We start from the raw sequence: 17,895 nt of genomic DNA, 5'->3' as shown, positions 1-17,895 counted from the left end.
GTTGTATTGAGATGCTGTGAAAGGGGAGAAGGGGGCAAGGATTTCATTATGGAGGAAGGGGAATCTCCCCTTGAACACTCACCTCCTACAGCAAGAAGGAAATAGAAGTTGGTGGACCCCAGAGAAGTCTAGGCTCTGCTCACAGAGAGGTGAATGAAGGGTTGGTATGGCTGCAGTTGGTTTAAAGGCCAATCCATTTATTGCACTTCATATCTGCAATATTCATGTGAGTTTAGACATCTGAGTTTGAAGAAGAAGTTTCTAGAAGAGCGTTTTTTGAGGGGTAGCGGGAATTCCAAGGAGAGTTTACATTTAGCATCCTGAAAACATTGTGGGAAGTGGAAGCTTTGTGCTACCCTAGTCCACCATGGCTTTAATTTATTCTATGGACTTGTCATATTTGACTTCTTGGTATGTCTCCTTACCCTTTTGTATCCTTCCGCTCTTCAGTTCTGGAAATGTGTTGTTTCCCCAGAGATCGTGGATGGCTGGGTGGCCTGCTTGTGTTTTTGTGAGGACATTACTAAGGCTGTTTATATGCTTATGCCATGATTTACAAAGTGGGAAAACTCATCTACAGCTACTATCACTTCACACCAGAGTGTTTACACAGATTGTGTGTAAACACTGGGACCAAGTCATGACTGAAAGTAGAAAAAAAGTGGTTAATGAAATTGAAGTGTCTTATTTTAACACCTTTACTGACATTAGGGAAAGTGAAAAGACTGCAAAGCAGAGGGATGAAAGTGGAAAACAGAACCAAGATTAGCCCTGTGGTTTTAGGAAAGTACACTGTCCTTCAGAAAAGTGTGCACCCATCCTCAGGTGTAAATGAAAGTGACCTTCAGTGGAAATACGTTAATCTGCACTTGCTGGGACCCACATTCATCCATATCTGTGTATCAAATCCATTTTAACAGGGATGTGTACCTGCTACTGCGCCATAGCAGAACAGTCTATTGCCTGTTGTCTTTTGGAAAACATTGTGGAGATGGGCATTTGACCATCTGATTAACACAAAAACCAGTAAGGAAAATCAGCTGTTAAGATTTTGCACTCAAACACATTGCTGTAAGTCTGCAAAAGCTCTGCAGGCAGCAACAGACCTACTGTGATAATCTGACAACAGAACCTGGACCCTCCACTTTGTGATGTGAAGCTTATTTATGGCACCAAGTTTATCTTGTAGGCAAGTTGGTTTGAAGTAAAAATTAAGATGCCTTCAGGGAGGCATAATAATGCAATGTGGAAATAGAATGGGAGAAAAAAATGTGCCATATTCTGAGAAATGGTTATATCTACCAACACTTTTTTTCTTTTTTTCTTTTTCAAAGGCAAAGGCAGTTATGGCAAAAGTTGGTTACCCTCAATTTATAATGAATGACACATATCTTAATGAAGACATCAAAACAGTAAGTGTCAGACTTGCAGCTTTCTTCTTTTATGTATTGCAAATTTTCTTTGCTCTGTTTCACTGCTGTCTAAAATCAAAGCTCCTCTTTTGTTTGGCATGCGTCTGGAATTCTTGCCTGATAATTTTTAAATGTTGAATTAAGTGTGCTAGCTGTCATGTTTGAACAGTCAATGCCAGTGTGTCTAAGTGAGATGACCATGAGGCCTGCTGGGAATAAAATATGCCTTCCTACTCTTAAGCATCTTAAAGGTTAAACATACACTGCCATAAATTTTGCATTAATTTATAAAAAAGAAACAATCCCCCCACATTTCTCCTCAAAGTAATGGTCTTCAAAAATACTAATGCATTTTTCCTCAGAATATCACAATTTATGATGCCCTATATAGGCTCTCCTCATCTCTCCAGCCTATGAATTTTATTTATGATTGTTGCTTATAATTATGCCTAGAGGTCGCAACCAATGTATAGGCCTACTGTTCTGGCTACAGATACTGTGGGGGAGTCCTTCCTGACCCAGTTCAGCCCCAGACAGGAAGGCAGATGATGAAGAATAATTTATTTTACCATTTTTCAAAGGGGTAATTGTGGCATGCATGTGATGAATTGTGTTACTGATAGTCACAGGCAAAGTAGAATCACAAATTCAATCCTGAACTGGTAAAATACAAGACTGATGGTCATCTTTGCCAGAGAACATGAATAAACACTAATCAGAGGCAAAATTTATTGAGGAAACTTTGAAGAACCAACTCTACCAGCCCAGTCCTTGTTCTTGGAAACAGTACGGTGGGATGGTACTGTGAAGGCAGTGTAATGAAATTGGGGATGTGACCAACTTTATCGCTCAGTGGATGGAATTATTTGCCCAGATAAGTGGTAATGTCTGGTGAAAAACACTTGTTAATCGTGGCTGCAAAACTGTAGTTTACATTTGAAGTGCAACTTCTTCACAAGTCCCAAGCGTGCTTGAAACTGATGACTAGGATATAGTCTGGATTTATAAACGATTTAACATCCCTTTTTCTTGCATGATTAGTTGTGTGTGTGCATGTGTGTGCTATTAGATTTGGAGGCTTATGGAAGGATGGAGCCCTATGCCTATAAATATTTAATGTGTGAAACAGTAAGAAAGCAGTGGCAGAACCCTTGGAGGGCACAGACTATGAAGTATCTGTAATAAAATGTAGATTTTATTAAAAACTGAAAAAGGGGACTTTGTTGTATTTTTGAAAGTGGTTTTAAGATGTACTATTAAAAATAAAAGTAAACTTATTTCCTTCTGGAAAAGAGGCTGTCTTAATAATAGCCATAGAAATGTGCAGTCTGCAATTCATAGTTGGCTACTTCTGATTTTCCTCAGCTCCTCTCAGCACAGGGAAGAGCTTCTATGATGTTTCAGTCCCTTTTGTAGATCCATTCAGCCACTGTTTTTTAACTAAGTTCACAAAATACTTATCCTTCCTATCAAGTGTGACAATTTTACTTGCTTTAGTAATGGCTAAAAAATTAGGTAGCTATCGTGTTTAAAATAAAAGTTGTGATTGTTTTATGTCAGCTTTTGTTTCCTTGGACATACTTTAAAAATGCCTGTGCTTTATCTATACAGCTGAAGTTTACAGAAAGTGACTATTTTGGCAATGTGTTGCAAACTCGCAAATACGCAGCCCAGTCTGATTTCTACTGGCTTAGAAAAGAAGTTCCAAAAACAGAGTGAGTAGAGAAAAGGCAAATTTACATAATCGTCTAAGAATATTTTAAATTATATTATTTAATTTATATAATTAATGTTTTAATATAATTATATACACAGCCACATATGATACAAAAAGCCTATGGGCAGACCCCCAGTTATTCAGAAACTCCTGTGGATACTTTTTTGCTAAGTTCTAGGTATCCCTCTTCTGATGCACAGTAATCATATGCTTGCAGCTTAAACTTAATTTAATGAGAAAAGGGGTAATTGAATCTCAATTAAAAATGGATTATGTGTCTTGGTCACAGTTAGAATCCGGAATGGAACAGCAGGGATTTATGAAATAAATTTTCTACGAATGGAGCCATTAGTAAGAGATAATGTTATTAGTAATAGCAATCAGCATTGTTAGTTATCTGCTGTTGATAGCAAAGATATAGAATAAAACATAATTTAATTTACATATGTTGTTTTTATTTATTTGTAAACATGAGAGTGCAGATTATGTCATATACTGTCATAAAATCCATGAGAGAATCAGTCTTTTTTCTTACTGGTGGGTAATCAAATCCTTAAAATGCAAATTAAAACCTAAACAGAACTTAATTAGTCTAATCATGCTACTTAAAAATTACTCCTTCTACACACAGCCTTTGCAATCGATGCTGCTGCTTAGTTCCTGTGGTGGTATTTTCTTAGGGCTTCTGAAATTCCTACTCAAACTGAATCATGCCCTGTTTCAGGGGTAGCTCAGTGTTGTGTGTGAGGCAGGTAGAGGTTGCTAGCAGGACAGGCACAGGCTATTCCTGGTTAGAATGTTGTGATTTGGCCCCGTATTTTCAAGGGGTGGTTTATAGCTTCATTTTAATTGTAGATTTTACCTTCTTGTCAAACCTTACTCTGATATTGCAATGGTTAATCCCAGGAGATGATTTTGTGAGCTTTCCTGCAGTCCTGGATGCCAGGGCTAGATCACAACCAGTATATTCTCTACAGACCAACAGTTTCCATGAAAGCAGTGAAATAACACTTGCCTCTCTAGCAACAGTGATCAGCAGCCTGCTCCTCAGGAACAGCATTGAGGCAGCACCAATGCAGAGCCCTTGGATCCTTGGCACGATGGGGAATCGCCCCTGTAAGGAAACAGGGTGGTGCGTAATCCCTGACTGTACGCATCGGGCTGCAATCTGAGAATGATCACATGAGTATGCTTAAGAAATGAAGGTTTTAGCTGATTGCCCACTACAAGATTGAACACTTACTCATGCTTCTTTACCCTCTTATTTCAATGACTACTTAACAGCAGCCCCCTCATCACCTTTGTCTTGCTTTTCTTGTTATTTCATGGTGCACATTCTGACCTGGGGGATCCCGATTTGATTTTTGGTCTCTTTCCTTTGTCAGCACAGCTCTATGCTCTGCCTTCAGCGGGGCTGGAGGTAACCCCTGCCTGAGCCCTCGGTTGTAATTATTCTTGCTGGGAGGTTGTTCTGCCTTTGCACCTGCTTGGTGATAGAAAAAGGCTCTGAAAGTGGTGTCACTGTCTGCTTTTGCTGTGTTGGCTGAGGGATACCAAGGCACATAAAGTCATTGCCACCTCCAGGCTTTTTTTAATTTATTATAATAAACCAATAACTTCCACCCACCAGTCTGAGGCGTGTTGAATCTGGCCTTAAAAATATCAGCACTTGCCACATTTTAACTATCACACTCTACTGCTTTCTGATGCTTTCACTTCTCTTTAGTCTTCCTTTGTTTTTCTGTTGTTTTTTTTTAAGCTTTTATATTTCATAGAACTCCACAGATCTTTCATTTACACTGAAGCTTGGTGCTAATACAAAATTACCCTTGGGGTTTTATTTTGGTCTGCTTCATTTCTTCTTTTGCCTAGTTCAGTAGCTTTTAGCATAGCATTTATATTTAGAATTTCATATTATAAGGTCTTCCAAGATATGGACTAAAAAGGATAAATAAGAAAACAAGTGTTTAAGGAAATGAGTTACCAGAAAGTAAAGTAATATTACCCCCAAAGGGTAAAACATTATATTCATTTAGCAGACAGTTCAGATTTCTCAGCACTATTATTCTAAACTGGACTCATCAGCATAGTCAACTAAATGGAAAATCAAAATGATGGTTCACTCAAAGCACCAGGGAAACACCACAGAGGAGTTGGGAGATAAAACACAAAAGAGTTTGGTAAAGCAAGGGGGAATGTGGATATCAAAGTGAAAATCAGTTATTCTGTAAATTTAAGTTTTGTAATCAAAAAAGAGGGGGGAAATGTCCCCTAAAGCAGAAGTAATTATAAAAATTCTTTGTCCTCTGTTCTGCTCCCTCACTCTCTAGCAGTTACCTGCCTTACAGGAAAAAGGAGCATGGAGGAAGTCAGGCAGGGCACTGCTCAGGGCATCGATGGGGACACACACCTGGCCCACCTGGTACCAAGAAGCTGTGACAAGGCACTGGGGTACCAGAGCCATCTGCTCTGCCAGTCCTGAGGGCCAGGATCCTGCCATGGGCACCACAGCAGCAGGAGGTGCAGCTTGCTGTCCTCAACACCTGCTTTGGGTGCCAGCTGCAATCTAACAGCTGGCTGGGGACATGGCTGTCATCTTCACAGCTGACTCTATCAAGCAAGAGAAAAAGTGCTTGGGTATCAGGAAAGAGACATACAAAAGCAGTTTGTGATGGGAGCTGAGGAAAATGTTGCATGAAACAGCACAGGTTGGATCAAGAGGGCTGGATGGAGGAGGCAAGACTGGAAGGGGGGAGTGTGGGAGGAAGGGGACGAGGCGTGGAGGCAGTTATAATAAGCCAGCTGAGACACAACTAGAGCAGAGGGAGGTGAAAGGCAGTGCGTGGGGAGGTGATGGCCGTGTGGAAGGGAGAGATAAAGGAGAATCAGGGTTTTAGTGGTGTTTGTTTATTCATCTGTGGCGCCATATACATTCATACATAGAAATATACATGCACATCTGTATGCATATATAAACTCACGTCCGTACCTTTTTAACAGCAATTGGATCTATCCTTCTTAATACTGGTATCGTACTTCTAAAGAGCAAGGCATCAGAGGACTTCTTGGGCATACTGCTTCATTATTATTGATCTTTCTCTTTTGAAGTCAGGACATCTCTAAGATTTTTAGACCTGGCCAAATCTTTCTTACTTTTTACTCAACTTCCAGTGCTGGAGATGGAAGCATCTAGTATCCCTATAAGAGGACACAGAGGAAGTGTACTATGAGAAGATTCTTGGGTGTCCTCCAGGACCTATTCCAGTTTCTTGACCACACACTATTGTTTGTAAGCCCTGGATCTTGGTTTGCAGCAGGGGAGGGCAGCTCTGAGAGGTGCTGGGCTGGATGCCATTAAGGACAGCGTAAAAGCTCCTCCTGCAAAAAGGGGAAAGCAGCCATGAAAGACACCAGGCAGGCTGTTGTCTGTTGAAGCGATGCTGCTGGAGAGTTCAGAAATCCTGTGTGTGGACCTGCACTGGAAAGGAGAGGCTGGAAAGGAGCATTCTGGAGCCTTTTCCTGGTCTTTGAACCTTATCCGAAGCAGTGATGTGGCACTGGTGGCTGGGCCCTGCCTTATCTTCCCAGTTTCTTGCCAAGCCCCAGGGGAGACAGATGGCAGCCTGGCCTGGGAGGCTAATCTTCTGTTTCTAAGTGGGGGGAAATGTATAAAACAGACTAACAATGAGAAGAGGAAATACTTTTTTGAAAGTCATCTTGAAGGTTGCCTTCCCTTTAGAAGTTTTTCTTTGTAGTCCTTCCTTGAGATTTGCTGTATTGCAACTTCATTAGCAACTTTGTACAGCCTTTCACTTCTAACCAGCTTAAGTGTGTTACACATTCACAATTTCATTTTCTTTACTTACATGATTTTTTTAAAAAAAATTTCTACTTGGGATATTGGCCACCAAATTCTGCTCAACTGAGTGATTTCTTGTAACTCAAAAAGATGAGAGTACAAGCTGCAAATCCAGTTTGTGTGTTACAGAGAATTAAATAAATTACAAGCTTTACCCTGTATTGTAAGTGTTTCCAGTTACCCCTCTTCATGACTGGCAATGTAGCACACTATACTTTTAACTCAGAAAGGAAGGTATCATGGAAAAAAATTGTAGCTTAAAGAAACACAAATGTAAGAGAGTATCTGTCCCACTTGCTACCTCAGTGCAGATTTCAGATTTTATGTCTACAAGAGAAATCTCAAACTTTACAAGTGTCAGGTCTGCTGCATTAGGTTTTGACTGCTGCAGTAGTTGATAGGTAGTGCTATAGGTCATGGTTCAAAGCTGTCCCTTGTTCACATGCTAATAACAAATGGGAACAGTGTAAACAATTCTTATTTTTTAAAAAAATTACTTTCTAATTAAGAAAAGCTTAGAGTTTGTTTTGCCTGTCCTTTTTTTATATCCTTCTGTTAATACATCAAATGCACTGAAATTGTAACTGGACTTAAAGCAAATGCCCAGGCTGCCCAGGCAACCTGACTTCAAACAGGAATGACAGTGCTCTTTCTAAATTTGCTTCACCTTAAAATTTAACAGCAATAGCTATTTATTACGGACCTTCATATAGTAATTTGGTGTATTATTAGTTAAGGTCTGTCACTGAAAGTTCAGTCATTTCAAGGAGCTCGCTGAAAGAGGATGACAGATAAGAGGTGAAGTTGTTCTGCTAGTCTGAGTGGAAGCAGTCTCAGTTATTTCTGCTGTGTTGTGGAAAAATGCTTCCTAAATCTTTTTGAGAGTGGCTCAGAATGGTACAAAAAAAATGCTGGAGTGTAAAAATGCTCCTTGCTGAGTGTCTAAACGTCAAATATGAATGAAATTCAGGAGTATACTCTGCTTGTCACTAGAGAGCTCTTGTTCTTCCTGATTCCTCGGTACAGCTGCTAAGTCTCCTCTTCCTAGCTGTTTAAAAACACAAAAAACTTCATATAGGGTCATTCTTGAGACCTTTTTATGAAAGAGTGACTTGGAAAGAACTTAATTCAATTTTACAGTGAGAAAATCAAGGCTGCTGTCCTTCTTGGGCTCCTACTAAGTTCAGGAAACAGGATGGGCTCTGTTGTTGCAGTGGTAGATCATGAAGAAAGAAGTGGTCTCAGGATGGAGATGTTGTGATGAGCCTTAGCAGCTAGTCTACAAGCTGAGAGTCTATGAGTTCATAGGCATGAAAGCAAGCTGTCCCTTGGTACTTGGTAGCTGTGGGCAAAATGGCAACAGCGCTTGCAGTTGCTCTCCAGCAGAGTGAGGTGCTCCTGTGGTGACAAGTACATGCATCGCTGGTTAGCTCCTCACCCGATAAAACCAGGTGTAATCTTATGCTGTTAGACAGATGTCTCTCGTCAGTGAAGAGCTCTTTAGCCACTGCTTGTGGTGGTTCCTATCTTGAACTAGCTGGCAGTGAGCCCCTGGGGCTGAAGCAGCAAAGAGGATGGGGAGAAGAGCAAAGCACATTAGTCTGTGTTCAAGTACCTGTTATCTGTCTCGGGCCCTTGATCCTGTGACTGGAAATGAGAGGCCCTGTAAGACACTTGCTCTAAGATTTGCAGAAAGGGTGGGTTTGTTGTTCCAGAAGCCTTTTTCATGCTTAAAAGTTGCTGTTTGGGAGAACAGAAAGGCCACTGTAAGTAGAACAAGTCAATAGGGTGAGGTAGAAGCCACAATGCTTTGTGTCTTTGCTCAAACTTACAGTAAAATCTAAATTAAAGTACTGAGTGTTTCAGATGGTCCCTTTCAGATAGATTCTCTCTGTGTCAAAAAAGGGACAGAGTCCTCCAGCGCTACTTCTAAGCCTGGAGAGCAGGTCCCATGGCACAAGTGACTGGCTTTCGTCCTTCAAAACATTTCAGCTGATTGGTGCTGTGAACAAACATGAAGTTGTAATGTTATTAATTAACCCCCTTAATTTTTCTTTATACGCCCACCATAAGCATTCTTTCTTCAGTTTTCCATTATCTCACTACATTACCTCTAACATTTAATCTCTTTATTATAGAGGAAATGGAAAACACGCTGGAAAACAACCTCCTCCTGCTCCTCCCCTTCAGAATCTCCTAGTAAACAAAACAAGGAGAGTTATCTGTGGCAGTTGGAGCCTATATGGTTAAGACATTTACATGTTATCACCCTTTGCTTTCATTGGTTAGTTTCTCTAGTTGCTGCATTGTAATATAAGCTGCTCAACTTCGAAGATGAGAGAAGCAGATGAATTTATTGATAATAGACAAAATGCTGCCACTCTAAAGCTCTCCCCTTTGTTATATGGTTTATGTGAGGACATCAGTTGCCAGAAAAACAGTCAGGATAACTGATTCATCTGGTGGTGCTTTTTAAAGCACAGATTGTGTATGTGAATGTCACTGACATTGCACATTTTCCATGTTCTGGAAGATCTTCCTTTGTCTTACTCTGTTTTGCAGCTCCCATCTCTTCTCTTTGAAAAAAAAAATATTCCAAAGCAATTGCATTGCATTCATTTGGCTTTACAAAACTTCCAAACCATGCATTGCTAAAGATGTCAGGATGTTCCTGCTTGGACATTTGCTGGAGTTGCTTCTAATTTATTGTGAATTAACCACTAATTCTCATAATCTTTATTACTTTTCTTATATCTCAGTTCTTCCTTATAAAATCATAAAGTGAAATCTTGGACTCATTGAACTCAGAGTTCCATCTGAGAGGATTTGCATCTTGCTGAAGCCAGTTGAGATTTTTCACTCATATGGGTGAAACCACTGTCAATATAGTTGAGCTTAGGCTAAGCAGATTTGTAAATCCTATTTGCTATTCAAATCTAGGTTTCCCTCCAGTATGTATGAGAAATTTAACTATGAGAAGAAATGCTAATATTCCTTTTCAAATTTTTTTTGCCTACATTTTTTTATAAGCACACTGATGGACATGTTCATTGTGTAGGGTACAGAATGTGAAGCTGTTTTGAATTTAGGTTCCTGGAAAGCACCTGTGCATGTTGCTGGTATCATCCTAATTGTTCAAGTAGCTGTTCAGCAAAGCGCCTGAAGCCACTTCACTCATTTCAAAATGCTCTCCTCTAAATTCAAGAGGGAGTTTCTCCATACATGGTTGAAAGACACCTAAGAGAGTTTTCACAGCTGCTGTCAGTGTTGCAGCTGTGAAGTTGGGTGAACTTCAGTTCATAGCATGGCAGACCTCCCAAGCACAACGGTCACTTAGAAATAAAACAGATTAGGTAATAGGAAGCTTAACAATCGCTCCTTTCGAACATTCATTGACTGTATGCACTTCAAATGAAGTCATTAAACAATAGATTTCAGTGTTCAATAAAGTGTAGGTAGTGTGTGTTGAAATGGAGAAAAACTTTAACGTATCCTAGGTCTTAGACATTTTTGCTTCCTTCCACTGAGTTCACTTTTTATCTTTGCTCATTCTATTCAAAAAGATGTGTAAGTGTACTGACAGCCAATTTCTTTTGCTCTTACTGCAGGTGGTTTACAAGCCCAACTACTGTAAATGCTTTTTATAGTGCATCTACCAACCAGATCAGTGAGTATCTGACTTCTGAGCCTCCTTATAAAGTGTCTGTTTGGGAAATTTATGTATCAAGCTTCAGATAATATCTGTACAGTTTCTGTGTTTGTGAGTGAAAATCAAAAGCTCAAACCTGGTAATTCAGCTGAGAGACATCTTAAGTGAAAGGATAGTTCTGGAAAACCAGGGAGCCCACAAATTTGAATTACCGTTCCTTAATGAGTTACCCTGTGTCAGCTGAATTGCAGTGACTGCTTGTGTGTGTATGCTGTCCATTGCAAGTGTTAGCTTAAATCACTTTTATTGAAGCTTGATGTTTCTGTCTTCTGTTTTCTGTAGCAAAAACATGTGTACACATGCCTCCATATACAGTGATAGCAACTCAGTCCCCTACTGTTAACAAATATGTAGCAATAATTGTGACTAGAGGAGACTGTGATATAGACCAGAAAACCTAAGAAGTGGTGTCCAGTGGATTTGTTCAATACCTTCAAGGACAAGGAATGGTATCTATAGTTAATTTAAAATTCTTACCTGTATGGTTTGATGATATCTTGTATGTACAGTACAAACTGTCTGATGCAAATTCTAGTTCTTGGTGGTTTTTAGAGTGCGTAAGTCCTGATTTGGAAGCATATGAGGTACAAGAACAGAGTTTTTCAAAGATGTGTATGGATTTGGATATTCATTCCCATTTATTTTAATGTGTAGAAAATCTTACTGGCTTTAAAAATCTATACCACTGTTTTTGTATAAAGCTCTGTTATCTTTACCCTGATGCCTCTTTGCTCCTATTAGCTTTGGAAGTTAAGTCAGCCTTCTTGTTATGTGCTGTCAGGGTCTGGAAGGCAGCTGCCATAACTTCTGTGGTCTCAGTCCCCAAGGACAGGCATGTCAAAAATCGTTGAGTGACTCCTTTTTCTCCTGCATCTTGTTTGGTCACAGAAAGTAGTTTTTGAAAGGTACAAAATTAATGTATCACACTGAAGAGGTTGTAGCAGAGGGCTGGCAATCCGAGTCTTCTGGCATCTGCTCCTACCAATTTCTGTAAACAATTTTTCCCTTCAAACCACTCAAATTCTTTGGTGTTTAAGTGAGCTCATTTGTAAAGTGTGTGTGATAATTAGGCCGTTCTTTTGATTAAAATTAGTTCTAGACCTAGACTGCTCTACCTTAATTAGAGGGCTGCCGTCATTAAGTAGCCCATTTATGTTGATGGTCTGAGGGAGCACTAGAGGCAGACTTCCCTGAGCTGATCCTGATGAACTGAGCACCGGCCACCACTGCTGCTTCAAACGTATTGTGTGAATGGAGAGGAAGCCTGGTCAGTGCCCAGTGAGAACCATTGCTGTTATGTCTTCTTTAATATCGGGTCCTTTTAGTTTCAACAGTGTTCAGCTCTCTCAGCCTCTCTGCCATGGCACATTAGAGAAAGCTTTAATGAGAGGCTGGAGTCGCTGAAGCTAAATTTCACACTTGCTGTATCTAATGGTGTCACAAAGCAGAGAGCTGTCAAACGTAACCAATCAGTCATGGGTGTAGAGGCAATTGTGTTTTATATCATAACTGCTGACCTTCTTATACTGCTGGCATCTGACCTTGAAGTTTTGATAGTGCTGCTCACTGTCCTTTTATGACTGTTCTTAAGAGGAGAAGGATTTAGGTGGCTCTTTCTGAACAAAACCCTCTTCTGCCTGAGAGAGAAGTACGAATGTAATCATACCCTAAAAATGATGTGCAATACAAGGGAATACTCAAAGAAGGGCACAACGCAAACCGTCTTCCACTGCTGGCTGGTGCCTTTTGCAGGGGAAGAGGCCCTATGAGATGTAGGAGGAACATGCTGAGATCTGAAGATGCTGATAAATATTTGACACATCACTACTGAGTTCCCATTAATGCTACTAAGAAAGAACTGCACTGCAGGAGACTGAAGTTTGTGAGCCTATGCATACTCATATTGTGTGAAGAATCCACTGGGCAAATCTTGCACCCAAGTGGTTATTACCTTACTGCTTTGCAGCTATATTTTCAGTAGTAACCAACCCAAAGTTCTGCAGAGACTGGTGATATGCTACAAAAACTGTGGCCTTTTTAAAGACCTAGTTAAACAACAGAAAAAAAATTCTACAAATGAGAGTCATTTGAGAATAAGAATTAAGAATGAACTCTAACAACTTAAATGTAAAGTTGTGATAGTGCAAGATCACAAGGATTTTGAGTACCAATTTTTAAGAGCAGAAGTACTACTAATAAAACCTTTTTTCAAATACACTGAAAGAGGAGACTCTCTAAGATATAAAAATAAGATAATTTTTTGCGTTGAAAGAATTTAGGAAGTTCTTATCCTGGAACTTTTTCTTGTGAGAGGTAAGCCCCCGAAAGTATTTCAAGTTTAATGTCAATGGAAGGTACTTTAGAAGAAATTCATAAAGTGAACTGTGCAAATATAAGGACCAGATAATATTATCTCAGTTATTTCAAAGGAACTTAGACAAAAAATTGCCAAAGAACCACCAGCTTTGATTTAGTGCTTATCACTTGTATTGGCCTTAGCACAGGAAGAATAGGTGTGGCATGTGTTAAATCTTTTTTTTCAAAAGAGAATCCAGAGATCCACATTAAAAGCCATTCTGGCCCCTATGTGAAGGAAACTCGTTGTGACCACAATACAATGAATAAGAGAGAATGAATAAGCATATGATAACTGTAATGGGGTAGAGTCAATGTGACTTGGTTTTTGCTTTTTCTTTTAGAAAATAAATCATGCTTTTTTAGTCTATTAGTGCTTTTTGAAATTCAGAAAGCCAGTAAATATGCTTGATATACTGTGTTTATTACCATAGAACACTTTTAATGAGGTTCTTTTCCAATGCTATTAACTGGAAATTGTCATGGAAAAAGAAAGAAAGTCCTTTCAAAAAGTAATGACTGATTAGAGATAAGAAAAGGAGACAGGAACAAATTACTTGTTTTCAAAATAATTGGAGGGGCATGTTATGAGGATCTGTGTTAGCAGATGATCTGGAAAAGGGGGCATTCTGTTCTGAACAAAAGGACAGACACATAAGCTCAGTCCAGGAGGACAGGTCCCTCTGCTGCTGATTGCTGGAAGATAGAAAGATATACTAGTAGAAGATTACCTCACAGATAGGTGCCTGATGCTCTTTGCCTACACATCTATTACTGGTCACTGCTAAAAATAAAAGAATGAACCAGCTAGGGTCTTTATCTGCTTAAGTGCGCCTGCTCTTCAGTGAGCAAACTGCTTTTTAGTGTGTTCAAGGCCCATGTTTTTCTGCTCCTGGTAAATGAGTTTACTAAGAAGGAGAATTTGAGAAATGAGAATTTTAAATGCATTACAGAAATTGTTTCTGGAAAGCAGCTTCTACATTAACTGGAAAATACTTGGTTCCAAAGTTGATTCTAAAAATTAAGACCATTCAGTTTGGAAATGGAAATGTATGGGGTGATGCTATCAGCATAACCACAGCAACTCCAGACTTGATTAGTCACTGAAGTCTTCTTGAGAGAGTTTGGAGAAAAAGCAACATCAGTGCCTTGAACCATGGATTCTGGACAGGAGCTATCATAAGTTACCTGCAGAAATGGAGGAGAACATGGAGGTCCTGATCACTTGTGAACTTCAGTAAGGTATTTTTGCTTTCTGCACTCAGATCACAGAGTGGTTTTTGACACATTCCTGATGGAAGGATTACAAATTCTTCTCTCTCTGTAGTCTGTATCCCTGACATAAGCATTAAACAAGAAATCACTTCCATCTCCATACAAATCCATGCGATCTTCATACACAGGCAAGCTGTCAAGTGTTTTTAACTTGACTACTTGACTGCTCAGCTACTTGAAAGAAAAGGTCTTTCTTCACTGAAAGTGAAAATTAATAGAGAGCAGAAACTAGAATATTTAGAAAATTAATAGATTTGGGGGAATACAGCAAAACTTGCATATACAGTAGATTGTAACAAATTTTGCTGCACTTTAGTGCAAACAACCTTCTGTTTGCTATTGCTTCATTTCATTTTCATTACTAAACTATTGAGAACTTGAATGGCCAACAATTCTGTTGATGTCTTCAAAGGAGAAATAAGTAGATATATCAAGGTAAGATGCGCTGCAAAAAGCAGAGTTAAAAAATGTGGTACATATAATTGATCTTATTATTAAACATGTTTACTCCTGTTGTTCTTTTTACACGAGTCCCATTTATTTATTTCTGCTTCTTGCATAATTCAGAGTGTCTTACATTAACAACCACACATGTTTATAATGTTTGTTAATTTTTCAATCCTAGTTTGGATCATTTTTCAATTTTCTTTGCTTTTCCTCATCAATTTCCCCTCAATTATAGGTACTTAACAAGGACAACAGGTACATGGCATTGCCTTTAGATTCCAAAAAGGTATCTAAGTGCACTTCATATAATCTAAGCAGCATGAATACTATTTTTTTAATTATCATAATTGGAACACGAAAACACTTTCCAAAACGCACTGTTTATTTCAATAAGCTCTAGAGCATTCAGTAAATATGTGCTGAAAGTAGATACAAGTGATGATCAAAGTGTGCTAGCATACTTCTGTCACAGAAAAGGTTTTATTTCATTACAGCACTAAAATATTGGTCCTTGAATATGTTAAAGATAGAAGGGAACTTCTCATTAGACATTTGGTGTATTTAATTTTCTTTCCAGTGTAAATATGTATGCCTCTAGAATACATAAAAAAAAGTAACATTTATGGGTTATGAAAAGTAATGAAAGGGAGATTTACAGTGAACTGAGGCAAATATAAGCAACACACTCATGAGGTGTAAGCTTGAATAGATGTATTGGATAATTAACTACTGTTACTATCTCTGTAAGTTTATACCCATGCTGCTTCTAAGTCATTTGTGCTTGTGCTGCAGTTCTCTAGTGAAAGTCAAGAGGCCTCTTTAGAGAGCAGCTTCATTACATGTTACAGGAAGAAGATATAATCTAAAACAGAATTTCAAAATTATGTTTGAATTAGCATCCATAGAGAACCCCACAGATGAGAGCTCGTATTAGCCAATAAGTGCCATCTTCATAGAAAGTGGCATGCAGATATTGATGCTGGAAGCTTGCTAATGTTGTGAGTTGCAAGGAAGAAGTCTTATCTTGCTTGGAGGCAGGGAAGTGCTGGCAAACAGCACACAGTGTTGTGGCCAGGGGAAGGACAAGGGGACTGTGCACAGGGGCACTTTCTCTTACCTTAAGAACTTGACTAATTGGGAAGTTATTGATGAAGTAGTTTCAAATGCACCATTAGTTTCCAGGAGGTTAATGAAGGTAACAGATTTGGACTGAACACTTTCTGAGTCCTGTTATTAAGTGAGCTTGAAGTGTTCTTAAGTGAGCTTGAAGCGTTCTTAAGTGAGCCTTCATTTTCAGTTCTCCCTATTTACTAATGACCAGTATTCTCTTTTATTTAATTATGGTCACAGGTGAGATCATGCATGATCCTTACATAATTTTTTTATTTCTTCCTACAATTCTTATCTATAAATGTATAAAATAGGAGAGCTTTTTCTTTGTTCTTCTCTTTATTTTTTTTCCTTCTTTTTTCCTTTTTTTGTGGGTAATCTAGTGATCTTTTTCCTTTAGAAAATAAAGATTAAAATTTCTTGTAAAAACATTTTCACAGGTTTTCTAGTCCCTTAGTACACAGTATTCCTTGGCCCTTCACAAACCATCTCATGTTTCTTCTCACATTGCCTGGCTGAGGTTGGGAAATGCTGGGTTCTCTCTTTTTCACGAGCAGCAAAAATCCTTTTGTGAGGTGAAGCAAAAACTGAGCTAAGAATTAAACCAGAAGCTGTGGAGTCCTCTGCTTTAAGAATATCACTTATCTTTATCTGTTAATGAATTTATTCACTAGTACTCGGAAAGTTAAGGTTTGTATTCATGCATGGTGTGGAACAGTCACTGTGCTTTAGAGAATTTATATTTTCTATCCTTACAGAATTTATGTTTTCTATCCTTTCCACAGGATAAAACCTGAAATTAAGTGTAGGATTCAGGTCCATGTTATGACAGAGATTTTGATCTTGATCACTCACATATAGGTGCTGAAATCTGTCTGGGATGCTCTGCAGCATCTGATATATTTCCTCATATATGGCATATCTGAGAGAGAACTTGCAGGAGACCCTTGCCCATCAAGACTGGCAGCTAGAGCTCAAGCAAGACATACAAAGTCATCTTAAAAGTTACTGGGAAGAGATTCAGTTGTCTAAACAGAAGTCTGTGGAACCATTCTAAACAAATGCATCCTGCGCTTCATGCTGGTTTTAGATAATTAACCAACACCCTAGTCATCTTCATGTTTAATGCCTTATGTGAATTCAATATCCTTTGTTTACTGACCAGCAGTTAGTCTTCTGCTTGTATCCTATCCCTTTAGAACCCTCTATCTGAATTCAAGTAATGACACTTAAAAACAAGATACAGCTTTTAAACACATCTGAGAATTGCCAGTACAACAGTCAGCAGAGTACCCTGTATACCAAACAATTTAACACAGCTGTCTCCAATACCTATTATTTACATACTGGATTCACTAGCCTGTCAGAAGTTGCTTTAAAGAAACCAACTAATTATGTGAAACTGTAAATGCACTAACTTGAAATAAGGCTTTGGAAGATCTTGTCTACTCAGTTAAAAATGCCATGTAATATGACTGATTAATCTAATTGAACTATAGAATTTGAATTCATATTTAGGTTTGAACTCCAAATTTCCTCATGATCTGGTGAGCCATCTCATGTGTTTTTAGTTTACTTCATCCATTATTAGTCTGCATCGTTTCAGTGAACTATCAGGTGAAATGTGGTTGCTTGTGTCTCCTCAGTCAAGTGACAATATCACACTGAGTCTCAGGGCGTTCATCTGCAAAATGTATATTAATAATACCATTAAGGTATTAGCTGGTAAATGGATTCATTAATGGCAGTAAAGCTCCTGTAAAATTAGAAAAAAAAGTTTCAAATTTGAAATACATTCTAACAAGCTTTAGAGCACCTTGCTGCAGAGAGAGGCTGAAAATGATATAATAGATAAAATGATATAATGGATAAAATAAAGCTAGAAACCTTCAATTAAGCAAAAAAAGTACTCATGTGCAGGTAAAGTACTGTGAGATCTTCAAGATCCACATAAATTCAGAGTGAAATATTTGAAGTAAGACAGATGTACTCCACTGCTTGCAATTCCCCT

At 38.7% G+C, this 17,895-nt stretch overlaps 1 protein-coding gene across 2 annotated transcripts in view; it reads left to right on the top strand.

Annotated features, from left to right (window-relative positions):
• The window catches only part of PHEX (phosphate regulating endopeptidase X-linked), a 134,623-nt gene that overhangs the window by 79,811 nt on the left and 36,917 nt on the right, over window positions 1–17,895 (top strand). For both annotated transcript variants that reach the window (XM_080377574.1, XM_080377573.1), the window contains exons 13-15: window positions 1,335–1,412; window positions 3,024–3,127; window positions 10,597–10,655. In XM_080377574.1, the coding sequence (XP_080233700.1) occupies window positions 1,335–1,412; window positions 3,024–3,127; window positions 10,597–10,655 (241 nt within the window). The remainder of the gene's footprint in view (window positions 1–1,334; window positions 1,413–3,023; window positions 3,128–10,596; window positions 10,656–17,895) is intronic.

Source organism: Falco punctatus, assembly GCF_963210335.1.
Source record: "Falco punctatus genome assembly, chromosome: 2".
Classification (NCBI taxonomy): domain Eukaryota; kingdom Metazoa; phylum Chordata; class Aves; order Falconiformes; family Falconidae; genus Falco; species Falco punctatus.
The sequence above is the reverse complement of the archived record's forward strand: the minus strand, read 5'-3'. Positions and strand labels throughout refer to the sequence as shown.